The 19,564-nt window shown below is 50.5% G+C and overlaps 2 protein-coding genes across 3 annotated transcripts in view; one reads left to right on the top strand and one right to left on the bottom strand.

Moving 5' to 3' along the window:
- The window catches only part of BMP2K (BMP2 inducible kinase), a 48,462-nt gene extending 42,166 nt beyond the window's left edge, over nt 1-6,296 (top strand). For both annotated transcript variants that reach the window (XM_054295951.1, XM_054295950.1), the window contains one exon: nt 1,791-6,296. In XM_054295951.1, coding sequence (XP_054151926.1) covers nt 1,791-3,220 — 1,430 coding nt within the window. In that variant the 3' untranslated portion in view covers nt 3,221-6,296. The remainder of the gene's footprint in view (nt 1-1,790) is intronic.
- Nucleotides 6,297-7,447: 1,151 nt separating this feature from the next.
- Nucleotides 7,448-13,964, bottom strand: PAQR3 (progestin and adipoQ receptor family member 3). The gene is made up of 7 exons (XM_054295961.1): nt 13,710-13,964; nt 13,465-13,627; nt 12,470-12,625; nt 11,570-11,767; nt 10,109-10,199; nt 9,658-9,806; nt 7,448-9,237 (listed from the first exon to the last, which is right to left on the bottom strand). Exons 1-6 carry the CDS (start codon nt 13,892-13,894, stop codon nt 9,664-9,666), a joined length of 936 nt encoding a protein of 311 aa, XP_054151936.1. The 5' UTR covers nt 13,895-13,964; the 3' UTR covers nt 7,448-9,237; nt 9,658-9,663.
- Nucleotides 13,965-19,564: the final 5,600 nt, after the last annotated feature.

Genomic DNA, 19,564 nt, shown 5'->3' with positions numbered 1-19,564 from the left:
TATTTAGTGCCATGTGAAGGCTGTACCTTTGGGAAATCTAAAGTAAGCAGCAGAATAATCCAGATTCTAATTTAGTGGGTAAAGCAAATATGTAGCATTTAAAATTACAGTAGATAAGAAGCAATCTGACACTAGAAGGCAAGAAGAAACAGCTCAAAGCCCTAATCACCTGATGGTTTTAGTCATTCTGGTCATCTTGTTTTTAAATCCTTACATAAATTGTATTGCTGCTGAATTTTGATTATTTTATGTGTAGCTGCAAAGGAGTGAGGAAGCTGATGGATGAGGAAATTGCTGTTAATTTCCTTTTAAAATGGAAGAAGGGGTTCTTGTAAAACTGGAGCATAGAAAGTAAAGATTCTGATTTGACCTGGAAGTTGCGCACTAATTTCCCCATGAAAGAAGGAATTAGCTGAGAAAATATTTGGTATATTGCAAGAACAAGAATTGTGAGGTGAATTCCGGCTGAAGATGACTTTAGGATAAGTAGCAGATGCCTGTAGCCATCCCTGGCTTTTTCCATCCTTTGAGCACATGGAGTGGGTTAAATGTCAGTTTGTGTTACAAAGCCCTAAGTGGAAGTCATCGGTTTTGCTTGGGTGAGGTCAGGGGTGCAGTGCTGTGGGTAGAGCTCTCTAATAGCTGCTTCCACAGGAGCAGCCCTGTCCCCAGCTGCTGTCAGGTCCTGGAGACATGAGAAGCTTGTCCCCTGTGCCAGGGTGCCTGGCAGCCTCTCTGGGCAGTGGCACACAGGCTGTGGGCAGTGGCTCTGGGCCTGCCAGGAGGTGAATTCTCACTGCTGTTGCTGGCATTACATCTGACATTGTGCACCCTGTCTGTGGCCAAGAGGATATTCCAAGGGCAAGTGTGCTTCACCTAGAAGAGACCTGAGTGGTCTGATTTTCCTCCTGCTCTTTCCTTTCCACTAGAAATCACAGTCAGTTACACTCCTGAAAACATCTCCCCACATCATGGGGCTTTTACACAGGGAGAAACTGGGTGTGCCTAGTGACGAGAGCAGTGCCACTGCCACTGTGCAGCCTCCTCTGCTCTGCCTGCTCTTGCCATCTCTTTCTTGTACCACTGCAAAATTTTAACTGTTTCCAGTGTTCCCAAGGCAACCACTCCACAAAAGACTCATCAGTGAATTGTTCCTTCAGTTCTAGTTGTCAGTGAATAGTAGGGGGGAAGATGACAGAGGGAAACAAGTAGATAAATTTCCTTGCCGTAGAGAAGCTGAGCTGACAGGTTGCATTTAGACACCAAGCAGAAAGTGTTGGTCTCAAACTTGAGGAAAAGCAAGAGCTTTTGTGCCTCAGTTTCTACAGAAGTTAGAAGGGACTGCTCTCATGACTAGAGCATTGTGTGTCAGAGCAGACTATCAAAGCAGAAGCACATAAAAAAATAGCTTGTCTGCTTAAAAAAAATATAGAAAACTAGTGTGGAAATTCTGCTGCCTCCCATTTCCCCAGAGGAGAGAGGCTGTGTAATGACTGGATTTGAAAAGCTGTCTCTAGAGATCTGTTTTATCCATTGGCCCCTTCTGTGTGCCCCCCAAATACTGGTACTGTATGTCCAGGCACCTTGTGCTTTAGAAGTAAAGCTGGCAGCTCTGTTGATTTCATGTGCGTTGTTTGAAATGTCAGATGTGATTTTTAGCTTGTTTCGCTCCCTAAGTACAGGATATATGTTTGCATCAGCTCCTGGAATGTGTGGCTGTGGAGTGTGTGGAGAAAGTTTTGCCTTTCTGTGTTTGAAGTTTTCATTTGCTTTTTTCTTTGGACCCGCAGGTTCCCCTGGAAAACAAGTGGATAACTCAGCCAGCAATCAAGGAAATAACTTAGGGACCCCAACAAAGGCTGGAAAACTGAGCCATGCATTTAGAGATCTTCGGGCAGGGAGGAAGAGTGCAGAGGGACACGTGACAAAAGGTGGTGAGGAGTCAGAGAGCGATTTTGAATCAGATCCTCCTTCTCCCAAGAGCAGTGAGGAAGAAGAAGAACAGGAGGATGAAGAAGTCTTGCATGGAGAGAATGGGGACTTCAATGATGACAATGACACAGAACCAGAGAATTTAGGCCACCGACCTCTGCTCATGGATTCTGAGGAAGAGGTGGAAGAAGAGGAGGAAGAAAAGCAGAGCTCTGATTCCGATTGTGACCGAACCAAGCAAAAATGTGTGGAAGGGCTCCTGGGCACTTGGTTCAGAGATGGGGTGGGCAGCAGTGAAATCACAGAGCCCACTTTGGTGCCTATGTCCCCGCCTGAGGTACCGAGCACTCTGATCAACTCTGGCCAAGAATTTGATGTGTTTGGAGCTGTGCCCTTTTTCACACTGCAGCCTCAGGGAAGAGAGAAAGTGGACAAAGATGTTTCTTCTCAGGTGGCTTTTCCCAGCCTAAGCCAAGAGCAGGATGACTTTGATGTTTTCATAAAAGCTCCCTTCAGCAAAAAGGTGCCACAGCGAGACGGCCAGGGGTCAGGGATGGAGCCTCTGCTCTCCCCCAGCTCTCCGCGGAGCGTGGATATCTTTGGTTGCACCCCATTTCAGCCGTCCCTCGTCCCCAAGTCTGCTGGGAGCAGACAGGACCTGTTTGGGCTGGTTCCGTTTGAGGAGATCACAGGCAGCCAGCAGCAGCAGAAGGTGAAGCAGCAGCGCAACCTGCAGAAGCTGTCCTCCCGCCAGAGGCGCATGAAGCAGGAGGTGCCCAAGAACAACGGGAAGCGCCACCACGGCACTCCCACCAGCACCAAGAAGGGGCTGAAGCCCAGCTACCGCACCCCGGAGCGCGCCCGCCGGCACAGGAAGGCCGGCCGCAGGGACTCGCAGAGCAGCAACGAGTTCCTGACCATCTCGGACTCCAAGGAGAACATCAGCGTGGCCCTGACCGACAGCAAGGATCGAGCCAACCCGCTGCAGCCCGACGAGGCGCTGCTGGATCCCTTTGGGGCCAAACCCTTCCACCCGCCGGAGCTGATGCGCCATGCCCAGCACCAGGGCTTTGGGGACAGCCGCGGGGACCACGGCGCGGTGGTGGTGGCTGGCAGGCCCAGACAGAGCTCCTTGCACGGGGCCGTTCACGGCGGGGATGGGCTGAAAACAGATGACTTTGGTGCCGTGCCCTTCACAGAGCTGGTGGTGCAGAGCACACAGAGCCAACCACAGCAGGCACTGGAGTTAGATCCCTTTGGAGCAGCTCCGTTCCCTTCTAAACAGTAGAGGCTTCCAATGGGCTCCCCCCACTGTACCTCTCCAAGTCCCTTAGTAAAGGCTTAGTGGAGTCATTTATGTGGTTGAAATGCTAGGGGTTGTACAGCTTGTTCAGGGTGAGGAGGCAGTGGCCTGCTTGCGTGGTGGAATTGCAAATAATGGCTAATTCTGAATTGGATCTTTTTGAGAAAGAGAAAAAAAATCACAAGCGTTGTTTCCTTATGGCAGATGGCTCCCAGAATGTAATGAGTAATTGGATATAAATCCCTGTCACTGACTTGGGGCCCTGGGACATACTGTTGTTTGTGCACTTTGGTCTTGCCTTTCCATCCCTGTGCCATGTGCCCCATTGGAGTGGAAGAGGCAGGGAGCACATGGAAAATGCTTCCTACATGTACAGGAGGCTGACGAACTGCGGTGCTTCTTTGTGTCTCTGCAGACCTAAGAACCAAGACATACTGATATCCAGATTATGTGCTGGAAATGGCCAAGTCTTTGCTTCCTAGGTGAAAACTACCTTTATTAATCATAAAAATAAAGCAGCCACATCCTCAAGGGGCTGTGGCCCAGAATTCCAGAGCACAGCTCTGACTTGGGACCTTGCAGACGTCTATGCAGCTGCAGAGATGAAAGGCAGATGATTTTTTTTATGTGCCTAAATGGTCAATTTTGAGTTATTTTTTTTAATAGTAAGTGCCGTTAATGTAAAGTAGCAAACTGGAATTGTAGAGTCAAAACTAAAGAAGCAGGTGATTGACTGATGTGTGAGAATGTGTGGGGGAGTGAGCCAGCAGGGACGTGGCTGGGATTGCAGCACTTTGGGAGACTCCTCAGCACACTGGAAGAGAGGGGCTGTCCTTGGGCACATGGATTGCTTCAGATGACTTGTGGAGTTGACTGTGAGGTACAACCTTTGGATTGGTTTGATTACACCTTGGGATTTGTGTCTGTTTTCCTCTTGGATTTTGATTGAAAAGAAAATGTGTCCTCTCTGTTGGTTTTTTACCACAATAGTTTTATGAGATGACTGTAACCTGATGCTCTTTTAAGGGTCGCTAACTGCACTGAGCTTTGGAGATGCTTCCCACCCTGGCTGTGTTCCAGCAGGAGCTGCTGGCTGCCGGACCCCCAAGCTGCGTTTCACCCCTTGGAGCCTTTTGGGAGGGAGCCCTGTCCTGCTGCCCAGGAGCGCCGGGAGGCACCTTGGACGATGGCAGGAGGTGTGACCACTGCCGAGCACAGTGTGTGCTTCCTGTGGTGCAGGAGGTGCTGGTGTGTGCAGAGACAGTCCCTTGGGACAGCCCAGCCTGGGTCCCATGGCCGTCCTCATGGGGACACAGAAGGAGGTGGCTCCTCGGCTTGTCCCACCTTTCTGTCCTGCTCCACTGGAGGCTGAGGAGTTGGTAGCTGGGTGTTTGCACAGGGGGGACATCCCTGTTTGTGTCTGGGTGTCCTCACATGCCCCCCTGTCACAGGTGAAGCGAAATATTCAGGGTTGTGAGCTTTTTTCCCCCCAGTGCCTCCTGCTGGATATTCCGGAGATGATGGGGGCATTTGGTCCCTTTCAATATTCACTGAAAACACACTGAAAACAAATCATGAGACTTCTTTGGGATCAGTTGGATAAAATGTCCCCTAGGATATATGAGAAATTGCTTCCCTTAGCTCTGGAATCTGAATGTAGCTCATAGTGATGGTGTACAGATAGCTACCTTCACCTTCCTCATTTTCACTTTTCACAGGGTCTAAGTGGAGTATTCCAGCTGTGCCTGCTTCAGTGTGCCTTTTCCAGGCTTAGGAGATAAGCCCTTGGGAGATTGAGTAGAAATGTTTCAACACAGGACTTTCCAAACTTTATTACTGCTCTTCTCACCTGTTTGGTGCCAAAGGCTGCAAGAAGCACATGCCAATTTTTGTAGCATTTCTGACACTCAGGTTAACAGTCTTTTTCCCTTTTTTTAATCTCTGTGCATGCTTATGAGCTGCCCTTCTCAATGTCTTTCAGAGCTGTTACCTGCCTGAAGAGCCCTTGGAACACAGCAAGATGACAAATGTGGCAGTGAGGTGGCGAGTCCTCACCAAAGCCAGGCTGTTGCTGTCTTCCCAGTGGGAAAGCAGTGGGAAGGGTTAACAACGCACAAGGCCCTGGAGCTTGGCTCCAGGGCCCAGGAGGAGAGGTGGGGGCTGTTGTACATGCAGGGAGGAGGCTGGACACCAGCAGACCCAGTGTGGGCAGAAGCCATCAGGTAAATTACAGATAGGAAATGTGTTCAGTACTGTTGGTTTACCCTGGGGCTCCAGGTTGAAGAGGGCTGCAGGGGACTTGGGCAGAGGGTCTCTATGCACTTACACTGCAGCACAGCCAAGCTGGAGGGAGAGACAAGGCACAGGCAAACTGCAGACCCCACTGACTTTAGAGCTGGCACAAGTTATGGCCCATGATGTTTGCCTACTAATGGCCTTAACAAACCTGGTTCTTCACACTTGAGACACCAATCAGGTTTTTGATTAAATTTCACTTTTTTTTTGCTTTAGAGTTAGTTATTTTATTCTTTCTCATGGTCGATGTGAGATTGGTGCACCCTGCTAAGCTGACTTTTCCTGGTGTATGTAGTTTAATACACAACTGAACCCAAGCTTGGGGTTGTTTTCAGCCACTATCCATTATTTAAAGGAGGTGAAATGTGTGACTGTCAGGGAATGGGGTATCCTTTGCCTTTTTTCAGGGTGTGTGGAGTGCAACGTGACTTTAGTAGAAATCAGGAAAGGCCTTTTTGCAGTACTCATGTACATGCTGCCTGTGGTAGCAAGAGGGCAAGGTAAGGGGTTGACAGTTCCCTTCCCAGACAGAAATCCCAATGGGTTTTTACAGCTTCTCCCTCTGCATGCTGAGGGACTGAAGCACAGGCCTTGTAGGATCAGCTGCTGGAGAGAGCGTCTGCCCCAAAGTGCTAAGAAGCACAACCTCTTTTAAGTGTTTGTGGTGATGCAAGGAAAAACCAGGTAGTTGTGTTTGCCTGTGGACTCAGAGGGCCCTTAGGTGTGTAATTAATGCTGTGGTGGGGGGCTCTGTGAGCACCAGTGTTGGAGGGTATAATCATTCTGGGTGTCCCAGTTAGTAAAACCAAGTACTGTGAAAATAAGTTGATATATTTGCTACTGTGAGAAAAAGAGTTTATCTGGAGTTTTTTATACTATATGGTGTATTTTTATATATCCAAGGAGTATATATAAAATATACACATGCTCGCACACATCATGTACCCCTTGGAGTTGCTGTAGTGTTGGTAACCCAGCAGCCACAATCATGTTTGTGACTTGAGTGAATATGAGTTAAGCACCAAGGGTGGCTGCTGTGCTACTGTTCCATAGAGCTTATTTTGAAAGGAAATCAAGAAGATGGTGTGTATGGTGAAGTTGTGACTGAGGCATCACCTACTATTAAAGAACATAAAAACTATTTTAAAATTGCTGGCATTCAGCTTTTAAGTGCACTTGCCTGAACTACACTTCCATTTCTTGTTAGACTTGGAGTTTCTAAAGCTTTTTTGTGTACTACTAAAGCCAGAACTTTTAACTTTTTTTGTGAAGCTGATGTATATCATAAAACCCTTGGAGTTGTTAAATAAAGGAACCTGGTAACAGTGCCTTTTCAGGTCTCTTCAACACTGCATGGTGAAGTGTTTGTGTGTAGGCTTTCATTTACTCATTATAAGCAGTGTTGCTGCTGCTGAATGATTTTTTAGCTGCCATGTAAGTATCTGTGACTCTCATAAAACTGTTTTAAGTAGTTGTATTTGCTGCCCAATCATCCTGCTGTGTCCAACTGGTTGAAAATCCCTCAGTTCAGTGTTACTCCTTAAAGCCTTCCTGCAGAAAGGTCATGCATGGGTCCCAATGGCACTGGACTGAGATCTGAACTTGTGGACAGAACTGTAATGTGGTGTGAGCCCCTTCCTGCAGTTGTTTACTGGAGCAGGGTGTTTGGATGCTCCTTGTATTGATTTTACTCTTGCGTGAGATGAAGTAAGAATGGAAATGGTCAAGAACAGATACAGCAGCAGCCGGACTCTGTTAATAAAGAGTACTGGTAGTAGGCTGAAAAGCTGAGTTCATCAGCAAATTCAGCTAGAGAGTCTCCCCCAAAAATCCCTGTTTGTGGCACAAGTTCCATGGCTGAGCCATTGACATCAGCTGTTTTGCTGCATGAGGTGCAGGAATGACGTTAGTCCAAAGAAAAAGCCAATGAACTGGAATTTATTTATAAGTTCAGTATGTACATCAAAGACAATCATGCAGCCTGATAAATTGTGTCAGGTAAAAATGCACAGCTTGGCAATCAGTTTTCTTATCTGGTGAAAACTGCTGGAGAAGTTGGGTTTCCATTATAAAAATACATTAGCAAATGATCAAGTCAGTAATATTACAGACACATTATTGAGATATTACTCTACACATAACACTGGAAACAGACTTTTACACTTGCAAGTTCCTTGTCAGGCTTCAGTAGTAGTAATTAGTGCACTTGAAACTTGCTTGGCTGTCAAGTTAAAAAATTATATAAAAAAATCAGTGTTTACACTGAAAGGCTGAAAACTCTGGGAGCTGAATCATTAATGCAGAGTCAGTTTTGCCAATACTTCTTTCTGGCATTAAAGAAGACCAACAGAAAAGCACCACAACCACCCTCTGACCTAAACAGACAGCATCCCTGTCCAGTACATCAGGAGGAGTTTCCATCCTGCCTTCTCTGTGCCCAAGTGCAGGTGCCTGTCTGTAACTTTCCACCTCCACTCCATGTCTCCTTGGCACACCCTGACCAGAAACCAAGTCCTGCTCCCCTGCCTTAGCTCAGAGGGAGGCAGCTTTGGGCAACTAACAGAGCCTGCTTGCTCTGGGCTAGTCACTGCACAGAGCCAGCCTCTCCCAGTGCATTGAGGGAAGCCCTCTCCACAAGGATGTAGCCACTTAGGATTTGTCCCAACAGCATCCTTGCCTCTAACCCAGAAGTCCAAAGGATTTTAATGCTGTTTGGAAGACTGGCACCCCTGGAGCTTAATGGTGCTGGGCAGCAGCTGTGTGCTAACCAGTGTATTCCATGGCTCCCTGGTGTTAATTTTATAAGGGAAGATTCTGCAACGCATCCTGAAACTCCAAGCAGCCTTGGCACGGTGGCAGGATTGTGAAAGCAAGTCATTTTGGACAGCAGTGTGGTGTGAGTGCAGTATCATCCTGCACATAGGGAAAGGCCAAAAGTCAGGAATCTGCAGCCCCAGCAGGTTCCCTGATTGCAAAACAACAACAAACATGGACACGCAGCCTTAGTGCTACTCCTGGAATACTGATTCCAGATTACTGAAGGGATCTAGAGAAATTTCTTCAAGCAATGGCACAACCATGCCCCTCCTTGGGGTGGGCTATTTTTAAGATCTGCAATGAAGATCTAGGTGTGCAGGCCATCATGTTATCTCCCAGGGAATGGGAAAGGGGTCATCCAGAGCAGGACAGAAATCCACCGAATTCCAGTTCATGCGTTCCTGGGCCAGTGCTGAAGCATAACACATCTTCCCCGTAAAGGCTGAAGGATGCACCACCCACAGGCCTGTGGTTTGGATCCAGGACCAGCTCCCACAGTTCCAACAATTTTACAGGCACGCTGCCAAGAGTATTCTCCTAACGGCACACCAGCTGAAAACCTGGTGTCCAGGCCTGAGTACCCTTGGCTGAGCCATTCATGTCTGTCAAGCAACAAAACATCCTGCTGGGATCTGCGTGCCGAGTGAGCTCAGCCTCCTGCTGTCCTACTCCAGGAGGAGCTGCTTGGTGCCTGACTGCAGGGCAGCACCTGGCTGAGAAGGAAATGCTCCTCCAACCCAGGCAGTGCTGCTGTGTTTATCAAAGCCTGCAGTAACACTCTGTCCCAGCAAGGAGGTAACAGCTCAGGAGTCAACAAAGGAACTGCCTCAGTCCTTGACAGCACAGCTCTTCACGTGAGGCCCCCAGTCACCAATCCTCTCGTGCTGCCTCTGAAATAGAGCAGGGAAACGAGGTAAATCACTGTGCACATGTAATTAGCAACTCATCTGATTTCCACAACATCCAGATCAATGCTAAGCAGACTGAAAACCTGACAAAAGCCTGAGGAAAATGCTACTTAAGGACATGTACTGATGATGGTTTGAGACTACTCAGATTGTGACACAGAGCTGGAAGGGATCTGGCAGGACTAAGTCCAGCCTGCTCTAAAACTGCTCAAGGGCCCAGCAGCTCCCCAGAGCCTCATCCAATGCAGCAGCACAGGTGAGCAGAGTGCCTGGCATCACATCCCTGCTTTTTATAGGCACCAATCAGGACCCAGTCTGGGACAGTGACCTGAGGTTCAGGCCAGCATTCCCAAAGTCTGTGGTTGGGGTATCCTGTTCCCCCGAGGATGGCAGCAGCCATACCTTGGCTCACAGGTCCGCGTTGTACTCGGGGCAGGGCTTGCTGTGTCGGTACTGCATGATGTACACTGTGGACTGGTGCCACCAGTACAGCATCACCACTGCCAGGATGTGCCACACTTGGTGGCTCGAGCCGAGGTAGTTCAGCTGGCCTGTGAGGGAGAACAGGGACATGGAGTTCAGCTGTTAAGTTCCACCACGGTTCCACATTGTGCAGCGCAATCAGTCTCTTGCAGAGCTCCGCCACACCCTGCCCTTGAGGGGTGACAGGGAAAGTTCTTTAACGAACTTGATGGAAGTTGTCTGCCTCTTCCCACTCTTTTACTCTGTATGGGAACACAGCATGGGGAACATGGTCAGCCTGTTCTCTCCCAGGAAGTTCAGGACCCACAGCAAGGACTGTGACACTGTAGGAAGCTTAACTGAAGAAAACAGCCAGAAGAGAATTTCCTACCTGGGAAGTATCTTTCTGGAACTTTGGAAATATAGAAGAGAAAAGCTACAGCAGCGATGAAGTACATGACAAATACCCGCGGAGCAAACTCCTGCAAAAGAAAAGCAAGCTCTCCTATTCTGTTAGAAGGCAAAAACAGAAAAAAAAGTCCCTAGGGATAAAAAAGGAAAAGGCATGACAGCACCGAATCTTCCTTCCCTGCCTGTGTTAGCTATGCACAGATCCAGTGGGGACGCACATGCCAAACTCTGGGAAAGCCTGAGTGGAAAGAAACCTCTTGTATTCCAGCTTCTTGCTTCTACATGCAAGATTCTCTGTTCAGCAGGCACAGCATGTGTCTGTGCAAGGTCACCTGCCACTCCCCTGAGCCTGCACAGAGCAGCCAGGGTGAAGGGACACTGCACTGCACATCCCACTTAGGCTGGGACCACAGCAGCTGCACACAGGACTGCTCACAGTGGGGGATCAACAACTAGCAACTCAGCCACCAGGTGCATCTTGTTAGCAGAATGTTTTGTTACCAAAAGTGGGCCCTTTCCCTGAAGTATGGAAACAAAATGTACGCTAGACACCATCCTGCTATGCCAGGGGAAGCCAGATGGGGAAGTGTGGGGGCACAACTGCTACTGATGATTTTTAGAGGGCCAGTGTGAAATGTCCTGTATAAAGGCCACGTTTATTTCCAAGTGGTGCTCTGCCGCATTCCACAGCAGCTCTGGACCTGGCTGAACCCTCACCCCATGGACAGCCATCCATACAGGCCAGCCCAGGTGTGTGCAGTTTGTGCTCACTATGAAAAGGAAATGTTTCTTTCAGCACCATCAGGTATTACTGGCTAACTGCACTGATTTCAGGGTGCTTCACACTGGTGCACACCAGACTGCCTTTGGCTGTACTGGGCTGCTGCTGTCACAATGTAATTCCAAGGAGTGAAACAAACAGGAAAATAGTAACATGAAAGAGCTGTTAGAGGAGGATTGCGTAGGAGACAGAGGGCTGAGCAGGTAAATGCTGATTTCCGCTGCCATCCTAGGGAACAGAGGAGGAGACAAGTAATCATCCCAGTGTCTCCTGGTTGCCCTCTGGAGCTGTGGAGGCGGCCAGCCCTAAGCATTCCTGCAGCCTGACAGGCTCCTTCCTGCTCCACAGGCACCTCAGCTCCTGCCCCCGGCCATGGTGAGGGTGTGGTCTGCCCGCACAGGCTGCTCCGTGCCCAGGCACAGACACAGCTGGATCCTGCTCCCCTTCCCACCGTGCAGCTTTAGGGCAGCACAGCACAATGAAACTTCCCTCTCAACACAGTTCTCAGTGTTCCCGTTTGGATTGTATTGACCAAAAGAATTCTGTCCTTAGAGGAATTGTAACTCCTCCTGCTTGTCCATTGTTTCCCAAGTGTAAGAGAACTCAAGATGGCAAATGAAAAGCAAAAGGGAATATTATTTCCTTTTTTTTTTTGTTTACCTGTACAATGGATGCCCCAACGCCTCCATTGAGCCAAACCCAGTGGATGGTGGGAATGATTCCGTAGCCAGACACGGAGCAGAAGATGATGGAGCGCAGCCTGTGCCACTGCTGTGTGAGGTAACTGGGGTGGATCTGAGCAAAAAACACTGCCAGGATCATGGCCAGCACAGTGATCAAATACACCTGGCGCCAGTACTGAGGGCACAAAGAAACAAAGGCAAGTTTGTGGTGTGCAGAAGTCAGCTCTGGGCACGAGATTTCAGTGACTGAGCACAGCAGTGCTTCACCCTGTCCCTGCTGTGGGTCTGAGTGGAGGGCCCTGTGCCTGTCAGCTGGCACTGATGGGAGGGGACTGCTCCTGGGGGGCACCTGGCACCACATCCTTCACTCCAAGCACTTCCTGCACCAAATGTTTTCAATACACCTGTGCCTCACCTGTCCAGGTCAGCTCCTGGACAGCCATGCCCAGGGCAGGCCTTGAGAGGGAACTCATTTACTTGTCCTCTGTTAGAAGGAGGGAAAACAAGGTTGTTTCTGCCTCACAGCAGCTATCTTGTGGGCAATACTGTTTGAATAAAGTACCTGTGATGGGACACAGCCCATGACCAGCCTCAGGCACTGGATACAGGTAGGACCTGTAAAGTTTCCCTACCTTGAGAGAAATTTAAATATTTTCCTGAGGCTTGTGCAATCAACAGCTGGAAAGGAAAACCTGCATTTGCCTGTCTCTTCAGCCAGCACAGTTCAGTTCAGGTCAGAGGGACATGTTCCAGTTCCCATCCCTGCCTCCTCGCTCCTGTTCTCTTTGGACACCTGCACAGAACCCCCTTCCTGCACACAGAAACTGCAGTGAGAACACAGGAACCAAGCCCTGCAAGGACATTGCTCCCCACTCACATTACTGCAGTAGAAGGCGTAGAACACGCCTGACACGTAGCAGCCCAGGATCCCGATGGAAATGCCCGCGTAATCCAGCGCCATCCAGCGCCGGCTGGTCTTCTCGGAGCGGTGGCAGCAGAACAGGTGGTATCCTACTGAGCAAAGCATACACACCTACGCAGAGTGCCAGAGGAGGAGGGTTAGTTCCTTACAAAGGAGCAGGGAGCACAGCCAGCCCCAGCCCTGCAGCTGTGCTGTGCAGTGCACCCCAGCGCAGGCACTTGTGATCCCTGGCAGCCGACCATAAAGCTTCTCTGGCACGGGGGAGGAGGAGCAGGACATTGCAAACCATGGTAACCAGTTGTACAAGTAGCAAAAGTGGGCTCCTGAGGCCAGAGAGCTGGCAGTGCTCCAGGGAGACACATCTGCACCAGTACAGGGGAGAGCTCAAAGCCCGGATCTGCCCTGACTGCCCAGCACTGTGTGCCTTGACTGAGGGAACACACAGAAATTGAACTCTTAGGCACAGGCCGCATGTTTGCTCCTAGGCTGCCTTAGTATCTTTTCCCTGAGAAGTGTTTGGTTCTCTGTGGTCTTCTGCAGGGGCAGGGAGGGGCACTAGAGCCACTTGTGGCTGTACAAAGGCATCCTGTACCCTGCAGAGAACACCAACAGTGCCTTGAGCTCTCTGTGCTCTCACAAGGTGCAGGGGCCCACCGGAGACAGGCCTCAAGTCTGCTGTGCAAACACATTCCTCTGACAAGTAACAAGTGAGGCCACCAGCCCTCCTGCCCTTCCCGACCATCGGGCCGCGGCTGATCCCTCGGATCCCAGGGTGCTCGGCCCTAACCAGCAGCACCTGGAGCCGCGTCAGGCCCCCTCAAGCTGCGGCAGCTCTGACACACGGCCCGGACAAACGCACTCGTTTATCACAGCCCCGCGGAGCGACGCCGCCGGGCCCGCGCTGTGCCCGCACCGCGGAGGGCTCAGCGCCGCCGGCAGCCGGCGCCCACCTGGAAGCAGAAGAGGCAGACGGAGCAGATGACGAAGTCCTCGCGGGAGGCGCCGGCGGCCGGCAGCACGGCGGTCAGGTCGTAGATGCCGAGCGTGAAGAAGAGCAGGAAGCCGAGCAGGTGGCTCCAGATGTTGACGGTCTCGTTGGAGAGGATGAAGAGGCTGAGCGAGAGGAGGCACAAGGCGGGGCGGGGGTGAGCGGCGGCGGGGCCGGGGGGCGCCCGGGGCCGCGGGGCGCGCTCACCTCTTGATGCACAGGCGGGAGGGCAGGTACGCGCGGTATCCATCGGTGATGTAGGGGTTGTCCTTCAGGAACACCGGGATCTGCTCGTACGTGTAGAGCCGGATGCCGCGGGGCACCAGCACCGGCCAGTACTGGTAGCTGCCCAGCTCGATGTAGTGCGCGCTGCGCAGCAGCTTCTGGTGCATCCTGCCCGCCGCCGCATCGGACCGCCCCAAGCCGCCCTCACGGGCCGGGGCCGGGGCCGGGATCGGGATGGGAATCGGGATCGGGAGCGGCGCCGGGAACGACCGTGATGACGTCACTGCGCGGCGCGCGCCGATGGCGTCAAGGCGCGGCTCCGCTCCGTCCTGCTCCGGCAGTGACCGCTAGGGGGCGCCCGAGAGCGGCCTCAGAGTTCTCCGATCTCCGGGACGCCTCAGCGGCTTCGGAGCCGCCGGAGCGCCCCGGGGCGCCTCACAGCGCCCTTCCGAGCCATTCGACTCCCGGGACCCCCGCAGGACCCCTCAGACCTCCGGGATCCTCCGAGGCGCCTTGGAGTCCAAGGTTCCCCGCGGTGCCTCAGAACCCTCACACCCCCGGGGCGCCTCAAAGCCCTCAGGTATCTGGGACCCCTTAAACCCCCCGGAACCCTTCAGGCTCCTGCCACCTCTCAGAGCCCTCAGACCCGCGGGACCCCCTGAGGTGCCTCAGACTCCCGGGACCCCTCAGAGCCCTCAGACCCCTCAGACCTGCTGGAACCCCCCCAGGGCATCTCAGACTCGTGTGGCCCCTCTGAGCTCTCAGACCCTCACAACCCTCTGAGACTCCTCAGACTTCCAGGATCCCTTGAGGCACCTTGGACTCCTCAAAGCCTTGAGGTGCCTCAGACCTTCTGGAACCCTCCAGGACTCCTCAGAACCTCTGAACACACGGGGACTCCCTGGGGCCCCCCTCACCCTTCAGCCGTCTGACACAACAGAAATGTGCCTTTGGGCCAGTCAGGCATTCCTCTCAGGTAGGTCTGAGGCTGCAAATCTCAGTGAGGGAGGCCAGGAACACACCTGTCAGGTCAAACAACCCTGAGGGCTGTCATTCTCCGTGAGAATTGCAATTGCACTGTGCAAGAGCAACACCTGGTTAATTGAGGTCATGGTTACTAGCATTTTGGGGGCTTCCCTGTGTACTCTGGGAAGTAACAAAAAAGTCTTAGTAGTCAGTAAGAAAAGTTGTATGGTGTTTACCAGTTGCTTTTAATTTTTTTTTTTTTTTTTTTTTTTTTTTTTGCTAATTAGAAAAAAAAAAAGGAAGAGAGAAAAGAAAAAAGAAAGAAAAAGAAAGAAAGAAAAAAAAGTAGTGGGGGTAAATCACTGATTCCCCAGGTATAACAGTAAGAGTTTTGGTTTCAAAGGTGCAGGCAAGTGTGCCACAGGGGAATTCTGGTTCACTTGGCCCTCCCAGCCAGTCCTGTGCTGGGAAGGCTCCTGCAAAGGTCCTTGGTCTCATTAAACCAAACGGTGTGAAGAGTGTGTGGGGCTGTCCCGTGACAGAGATGTGTCATGTGAAGTAAAAGATGGGGATGAAGGGAGGTTAAAATCCACCCTGACAGTCAGGGCCAGGTGTTCAGCAGAACCAGCTGTGCTGTGTCACTCCCAGATTTGTTATGCCATTTGGTTCCCCAAATTAAGTTGGATTTGGTCAGCAGCAGCTTTTGATTATTTGTACCGATCACTCACTCACTCAGATTTCTCCCTGTTAGTGCCCTTGGAGCGCTGTTGCTCCTGCCCCTGCAGAGCTTCCTCCTCCCTCCTGCTCAGCTGCTCTGTGTGCTAGGTACCTTTTCCCCTCATGTAACCCCAGGAGTTTCTCAGAGGAATCCTGTCCACAATAATAATTGAGCAGGCTTAGCTTTAACATGCTTGCGTTTCAACTTCCCGGGATGTATTTGGAGCCTGGCTCGGAATGGTTCAGTCCTGTTTTACTTATTTCTGTTTCCTGTTCCGTACTGCTGCTCTGGTTCAGGATTTCCCATCCACCCAAGCTTTCTATGATGAGGTTAGTAAGGCTAATTCAGGAGAGAGGCACAGAGAGAAGGCGCTCTCTGGGGGACCCTCAGCCGTAGCTGAGCCCCGGATCTCAGTGAGCTGGGGAAAACTGCGTGTGCTCCTGCCAGCTCCCGCTGACACACCAGCGACTTCTTGTTTGCTCCAGCGCCAGACCGCTTTCACCGAGCCGAAGGGCGGTCAGAAAGTTGATACCGAGTTAAAAACCTTAATTAATCTTAATTGTCCATTGTCTCATTAGCTTACTGGGAACAGTATACCTGCAAAAAGCACTTTGGTTCTAAGCCCAGTGCAATTTAAATGAACTCCCAAGTGCTTCAAGGGGCTCAGTCAGAAGAAATCGGCGCTGACAGCACTTTTTTTTTTCCTAAAGAAACTTTAGTTGGCTGTTAAGTTAGAGCTTTGAAGCTTTGATAGGAGGAGTGTTATAGGTTAAACTAATAGGGGAAATTGAGAAACAATTAGGGCAGCTTTAAATTAATTACTTACACTATTTATTTCGAGTTTATTGAACAATTGTGTGGTATATGTAAGGGATTGAAATTAGCCATCTGTGTGCGGTAGCTTTGACCTAAATTGACCTTCCCGGGTAAGTAAGTAGCTTGCCCTAATTCCTGCACTGGATCTCGAATTGTTCTGGCAGATAAGATAAATTGGGAGGAAAGATGAAAGCGCTTAAGAGGCTCCATACTTTTGTGTTGGGACTGGAGTCAGCTGTGCAGACAGAGGTAGGGAAGGCTTCCAGAGAGGTGGCTGAGGAGATCACCCAGGAGCCGAACTGAGGAGCACATTGAGAGCAGGGAGCTCAGGGGCAGCTGCAGGTTGTGCCCGGGGCGGAGGAGCGGACAGCGCCCCCAGCAAGGAGCCGTGACCTGGCCCCGAGCCTGGCCAAGGGGGCTCGGGGCTCCGCACGGTGACCAGGCGCTCCCAGGCAGGCTCCTCAGCTGGGAGCTCCCAGACTCGGGGCGCTCCGCCGGGGAGCTGACAAACGCCGGGGAATCCTTTGTCCCCGGAGCTTCCCGAGGGACCAGCCCAAGCCCAAATGTGCCTGCGCCACATTGAAATTATTTAGGGAACAAGCGGTGTGGGGCTCTGCTGCTGGAAACCTAGAGCAGAGCCGGTAAGGAAGCCTGGTCAGCCTGTGTGGGATCCCAGGATCTGTTTGTGCCCTGCTCCACTTACGCTGTGGTTTTCCAGGGAGCAACCGGGGGAAGAACAATGATCCCAACCAAATATCTCAAATATTGATGGCAGAATGTGAGCAAATCCCAAAGTGGTTCAATTTTAAAACTGAAAGAGTGGAAATATTTTCGGGGCTGATTTTTGAGGCATTGAAACTGTTTTTTCCGCCCCGCTGCTGCCCAGCTCTCCCTGCAGGTGTCAGCCTTGCTCCACGTACCGCCCGTCCCGTCGCTGCGCCTGGGCCTGCCTCCCGCCGGCTGCGCGACATCCTCACCCTCATTCCATAGAGTTCGGGGCTCTCCCCGGCGGGGCCGGGCCTCTCCCCATCGGGGTGGTGCTAATGTTCCTAAAGTTGCCGTGCCTCCCAGTTTGCCCTCTTCTGAAGTGCCCGGCAAAATGCCTCCTCCCGAGTTTTTTTTGGGGACTTTCCACGTTACAAGTAAGGAAATGGGAAGTGCTCTGGGACTCCTTTCCCCACTGCTGGAATCCACTGCTCTGGGAGAATTCAGCTTACTCTGAGTTTTCCAGAAAGGACAGATTAGTGCCCAGGAATTAAACCTTATATCAGGCTGCCTTAGTTAGGAAAACGCACCTGGGAGTGCTGGCAGAAGGCGCTGCATGTCTTCCTTCGCATTGTGCCTACAGCAGTGTTGGTGGATAGCTCAGGGTTTCTTTGCCTGTGATAAACACAGTTGTGTTTTCCCTGGGGACAGGAAGCAGGAGGGATGTACTGGCATCCTGTGTGCAGCAATTTGGCAAAACTTGTGGATGAAGTACAGGCTCTGCTCTAGGGCCACAGAGACCACCTAGCTGTTCGTGTGCAGGGAGTGTCCATGTGCACTGGGCCATGTGTGACATTGGGAGGGGAGGGATTAGAGCCCCTTGTCATGTACAGCACAGGAATCCTGTCTCCAGTTCTTGAGAGCAGCCACAGCAGCTGTGCAGGGGATTCCTGACTGTGGAGTCACATCTAAGGAACTAAGACTTGTAGCCTCATAGGAGTCAAAGAGGCTTTCACAGAGAAAGTGTCTGTGTGTGCAAGAATAGAAATCCCAGACAGCCCTGCTCCACCAATTCCCTTCATGAGACAACACTAGGAATGCAAGTATCTTGTGTTTGAGAATGACTTTAATATCAAAAAAGCTTCATTTCAAGGTCCTCTTCCCTGAAAGTCTTCTCTGCTCCCACTGCCCCCACTAGGAATTTTGTGGCCAAGTTCTCCGTGGTTTCCTGCAGCTCTTTGGTTTAGCACTGAGCAGCTTCCAGGGGTGCTGCAGACAGACCTGCAGACATCTGCGTGGGGGCTCAGCTCTCTCTTCCTCTCCCCATGGAGAGATGCCATGTGATGTGTGCACTGAAGTGACTTGGTTTGGGAGGGCTCTTCCTATATATATTTTTTTTTTTTTTTTTCAAGGGGTGTTTTTGTTTTTTGAATCAATCCCTTTGGCTTTCAGCTCCAGCTTCTGAATCTCAGCATCTGTCAGTGGTGCGATAAATTCTCTTTGGTGATAAGAGAACAGCTGCCAATAGCAGGAGCAGGGATGGCATTTGGGGTTTTTCCTGCTGCGTGAGCCGCTGCAGTCAGCAGAACCGCCCTGTGCACACAATGGAGAGGGCACCTCTCCTGCCCAGCCTGCTGTTCCGCTGCCAATTTAGCAACATCTTTTCCCTCCACGTTAAGCAGATGCACACAAACAATTGTGCAGCATAATAGAGTCCTGAACTGAAAGAACTGGAGGTAGTTGACAAATGGCTTTTTTCCTGGATGCATTCTGAAGGTGGAAGTGATATGGGGACAATAAAGAAATTTTTTTGAGAACTTAAGGGATTTTCAGGGAGAGAGAGAAGCTGCTTTGGAAAGATTCTTAATCATATGGGTGGTGTTTCCTAGCACAACAGTCTGCTTCTAGTGAAATTGATAGAGGAAAAAAAAAATTGGTAGAGGAAAAAAAGTCCTCCACTTCTGTGGAGTCCTGAATTTTAGACACATCAGATTTGAGGTTTTTTGTTTTTCATATTTAAAGGTCTCTTTAACTCCAGTCTGCCTATAAAATTTTATCACAGCTGGAATTCATGCCACAACAGAAGGCATTTCTAGACCAATTATTTTGACTGAGATGTTTTGCTTCTCTAGCTGGGTACGTTTAGTTGATGTATTTATTGTGAGAGTGAATCTCCAGGAATTGTGGACAACTTTGTTCCATAAGGTAATTTTGGAGAAGTACATGGTTTGGGACTTTGCTAAAGAAAGAACCAAACTGTTCCCTGTGGAAGTCTGGGGCTCCTCTTACGTGGTTGGAGTTTGGCAGCAAATTTACCGAAGAGGATTGTGTTTCTAAGGCACTTAAAAGTCAAACCAGCCTTTTTGTAAAGACATCCTGTGGGTTCTGCTGTAAAGCCTCACTGGTGCTCTTGGATATCTCCAGGTATTTGAGTGTTGCTGTAAGCAGGACCACAGACACACGTTCTCATTTGCTTCTGATGAGGATTTCTATGCTGAAATCAATTTGGCCTTTTCCAAAAGTCCTTCCAAGCTTTTAGTGGGCATTTTAATCTGATCTATGAAGCACTGCTTTAATCCCAAACAAGGCCTGGGTATTGACATTTGGGATGATCTCACTGCACTTCCTTTTG

This window comes from Melozone crissalis, unplaced genomic scaffold (genome assembly GCF_028551555.1).
Source record: "Melozone crissalis strain CALT ecotype California unplaced genomic scaffold, PUWL_Pcris_2 ptg000006l_1, whole genome shotgun sequence".
NCBI classification, from domain to species: domain Eukaryota; kingdom Metazoa; phylum Chordata; class Aves; order Passeriformes; family Passerellidae; genus Melozone; species Melozone crissalis.
Note: the sequence above shows the minus strand (reverse complement) of the source record. Positions and strands in the feature narration are given on the sequence as shown.